The sequence below is a fragment of the Corylus avellana genome, chromosome ca1, assembly GCF_901000735.1.
Source record: "Corylus avellana chromosome ca1, CavTom2PMs-1.0".
NCBI classification, from domain to species: domain Eukaryota; kingdom Viridiplantae; phylum Streptophyta; class Magnoliopsida; order Fagales; family Betulaceae; genus Corylus; species Corylus avellana.
The window spans coordinates 11,220,903-11,225,041 of NC_081541.1; the positions used below are offsets into that span (position 1 = coordinate 11,220,903).

The following is a 4,139-nucleotide window of genomic DNA, read 5'->3' on the forward strand; positions in this document are numbered from 1 at the left end:
ACAAGTGGGGTTTTTTGTAGCAATTTACACAATTACTTTAATCTCACAGGAAAGGATTAGCTAAGCCACTCATTTTTTAGTGACTTAGCTAATCCTGTGTGTATGAGATTAATAGTCCCATGAGAATAGACTATTCCCAGTAATAGAGTGTTACCAAATAAAAGACTAACTATAACTAGTGTTTGCTAGTCCAATCCAAAGGTCTATTCCGAAAACCAAACGGGGCTTAATTTAGTCTTCACGTACGCATACACAAGGAAAAAGGAAAGAAAAAAACAAAGAGACCGGACAAGCTCGGCTGGATTTTGATTTTCATCTTGTGATCTTGAGCCAGCAACATCACGGGCTGTTCGATCAGATCAATCATCACTTCGATTTGAAGGGAATGACCCTGATCACAACCTGGAGGTACAGAGCTGCAAGTGCTGCCCCAGTGAATGGTCCCACCCAGAAAATCCACTGCATCCACAGTAAATGAAAACAAAAAAGTTGCAAGAAATAGGAACATAAAATAACGTAAGAAATGAATGGTCCTATTTACAATTTTTAAATAGGACAATTTAAAGAAATAGTCTTTTAAATTTATATTTAAAATATTATAATTTTACAATTTTTTCCAAAAATAAAAAATAAAAATGAAGAAACTAGAAAAAACCCAAATTTAGCTTCCCCCACCCACAACGTAATTTAAAATAATTTTTTTAAAAGCTTTCCAAATTATCTCCAAAAACACAATTAATTAGATAATTTCCTATAAATAATAATTTTTTTCAATTTGTTCAAATAGATTGGGAACTTCTCCTTTGCCGCCCCCCCCCCCCTTTATATTTCTTTGCAAAAGAAAAAAACCGTTTCATAGAAAGAAGAAAAAAGATAAAGTGTTGCGGGTGACGTGTGCTATATATAAATATAAAATATAAGAATATTTCTAATGGAAGAGTTAAATTTTTATGCAAAATGGCTTTTCAAAACGTACTTTATCTAGTTTAGCTAGTGAATTTTTAAAGGTCTCCTACATCTGATTAGCTATATTTTTATTTATATCATTTAAATATTATTAAAAGTGAGAAAAGATTTAGGAAAAAAAGAACTGTGAGAGGAAAAATGGGAAAAGTCTTGGGAAAAAGAGAACATGCGAGAAAAAAAGTAGGAAAAGATTTGGGAAAAAGAGAAAACAAGTGAGAGAAACAATAAAAAATAAAATGGCTCTCTTGAAAAATGCTGCTACATTTAGCTTCTTTTTTTTAGCTCTTCCAATCAAATATGTATTTTACATTTTTTTTTTAGATAATCTAATGTAGGAGTTTTTTAAAACATTTGAAGAGCCATTTTAAATAAAAGTAACATTTGGCTCTTCCATAGGGAATGCTCTAAGAGGGTTTTATTCATTATTGCTAGCACGACTGCGGTGGCTAGGGTTTCCCCCAGAGAGAGAGCGAGAGATGGGTAAGGTGGTGGAGAGAAGGGAGGAGGAGGAGGAGAAGAAGAAGAAAAAAGGTCAGCCGTCTCTTTCAGATGTCCGAAAACGCACTCTCAAAGGAAAACAACAACAAAAGCGAATTCATTCCGCTTCTACTTGCCTTAACCCCGACGCCAACGAGATGGATAGCGACGACAGAGTCAGCGACGAGAGCGAGATCGAGGCTGACGGGAGCATCAGGAGAGTTGGAGGTCTGACCGACGAAGAATCATGAATCTAAAAGTTGTCCTAAAACTATATTGGCATATCTGAGAAACAAGGGTATTGCCAAGACAATCTTGTAATATCAAAATATATATGAGCTTCCTATGAAAATATTTTTTGGCATTTGACTTGTATGAAATCAGCGATGATGACAACCTGCGACAACCTCCATCAGTGGTGGATTCTGGTAAACTCCGGCTGCGGATTTCAACAACTTCCGGCGGTTGCTGGTGACCTCTGGTAACGACGATAGAAAATGCATGCGAGAAAGAGAAGCTCAAACTAGAAAAATAGTTTACGGTTTTAAAAAAGGAGAAACTATTTTATGAAAACTAAAGAAGGTTTTTCAAATATACTAAAAATGTTTTCAGTTTGACCACAATTTTTTATCATACCAAACACAGAAAATAGGAAAAATATTTTTCAAAAACTATTTTACGTCGAAACAAAAACAAGTAATTTCTAACTGGAAAGTTGTTGGCACAATAGCTGCGAACCGTCTAACTCTTTTTTTTTTTTTTTAAAGCAAATAAGGGAAATGATTACAGGGGTATATCCTTACCGTTCTTGATCCAAAAAGGAGAGAGCAAGGGATCCAATGAAAATGGGTAGGCAACCCAAACAAACGCCCAGAACCAATCAGAAAACGGCACCACCATAAGAGAACCGAGAAACTGTCGGGAATGGATCAAATGAATGACTCAGCCTATCAAGAGAACAAAGGTGGCCACTGAGGGCTGCTAACAAAGGCAAAACAAGAAAACCTTCCGATACACTTGCAGAGAGAACCACCATAGAACGGGCACCGAGAAAGGTTGGGTCAATAACGCTGATAAGCACCCAAACTCTATTATGTATAATGTTGAATTCAGGAACTTACTAAAGGTGACAATTGAAGTGCCATGAACTGGAGAAGTTGACTTCTACTGCACCCAACTTGATCATTTGGATGAGAACTGGAGGATGAAGCAGATGAACGCAATAATTCAATCAACTGATCGCCCCCACATACTGGCTGGGGGTCTTAATTCTCTTGATGTATCAGATTACTCATCTGAGAAATGGACAGACATTGTCAAGGTAACACATTGCTAAATTTACTGGCTCTTCCTTAAATGTCTTATATTCTAAGACAATCTACATAAGTTGCAGTGTGTCATTGTCGTGTGATACTAATCCAATATAATATGTAAAGCAGTATTATGAGAAGATAGGAAAGCCTACGCCAAAGGTAGAGGGGGTGAAGTTTTTGAAGGGGAAAGGCTATAAAGATGCAAAGGACTTTGCAGGGGAATGTGAGCCGGTGGTCATCCTTGCCAAAGGCCAAAGTAAGTGACCTTTGTCTCAGTTTCTTTCGGCATGTGAAAAGCACATATTTTTGTTGTAGCATTAAAAGAGTAGGAAAAAATTCTATTACTTTTCATGTGCTATTAAAAAACATGACAACGCTATAGACTATTCCTTCAACTAAATTAAAATAAATAAATAAATAAATAAAAAATACCTCTGTTGATATTCTCTTTTTTTTTTTTTGAAAGAATTTTTTGTGATTGTGGATTCTTAATTGGTAGAACAGATGTTCAGGGGACATGCAAGTATGGAACCCGAGTGGATTACATATTGGCATCATTAGATTCATCGTACAAGTATGTTCCAGGTTCGTACTCTGTGATTTCATAGTATGTTCCAGGTTCGTACTCTGTGATTTCATCAAAAGGAACTTCTGATCACCACATTCTAAAGGTTGAAATGAATAAAGTAGGGGAGAGTGCTCAAGAGATTGCCTTTAGACAACCCAGGAAGATTAAACAAAAGGTTGTAAGAATCACAAACCAGTGTTATTCAAGAAGTATTTCGCTGCTAAAGCCATAGCTAGTCTTTAATTATCATGAGTGTATATATATAATACATTTTGCTTCACAAACTACTTTATTATTGGGGAAACTTCATTTACCCCCACAAACTTTTGCACTTTTTGCAGACACTCCTCATTGTTCAAAAACTTTCACTTTGATGTATCCAACCTTCGTTTCCTTCCACTTTGCCCCTTCCGTTAGGATTTCACAGAAAATCCTAACGGAGGGATGTGAAATTCCAATCTTGCCCTTATTTTTTTTTAATATAATAATTATAATATTTGGAGAAACTTCACTTACCCCTCCTGAACTTATGTACCTTTTGCAAACACCCCCCAATCTTTAAAGTCTCTCACTTTGGTGTATCGAACTTTTGTTTCGTTTCAGTTACCACATTCCGTTAGGATTAGAAAATCCTAACGGAGGGTGTGAAATTCCTAAAATGCCCTTATTTTTATTAAAAAAAACTCTTGACCCGTGGGTTCATCGGTGTTCTATCTACTCCTTACACTTTCACAAATTAGACCTCGGAGGGTCACCAAGGTGACCCACGAAGGGTCAAAACTTGGTGACCCGCCGTGGGTCACCAAGTGACCCAT

At 36.5% G+C, this 4,139-nt stretch overlaps 1 protein-coding gene across 1 annotated transcript; it reads left to right on the forward strand.

The window, feature by feature from the left end:
- The first annotated feature begins 1,442 nt into the window (after window positions 1-1,442).
- Window positions 1,443-3,556, forward strand: LOC132180872 (uncharacterized). The gene is made up of 4 exons (XM_059593891.1): window positions 1,443-1,671; window positions 2,601-2,764; window positions 2,883-3,012; window positions 3,375-3,556. The coding sequence occupies exons 1-4, from the start codon at window positions 1,443-1,445 to the stop codon at window positions 3,554-3,556; spliced, it is 705 nt and encodes a 234-aa protein (XP_059449874.1).
- Window positions 3,557-4,139: the final 583 nt, after the last annotated feature.

Bases quoted from the DNA above. Each gene is read 5' to 3' on its own strand.
- LOC132180872 (XM_059593891.1), top strand. From the start codon at position 1,443: ATGGGTAAGGTGGTGGAGAGAAGGGAGGAGGAGGAGGAGAAGAAGAAG. The intron at 2,765-2,882 runs GTAACACATTGC...TATGTAAAGCAG, and splicing joins AATGGACAGACATTGTCAAG to TATTATGAGAAGATAGGAAA. The intron at 3,013-3,374 runs GTAAGTGACCTT...AGTATGTTCCAG, and splicing joins CATCCTTGCCAAAGGCCAAA to GTTCGTACTCTGTGATTTCA.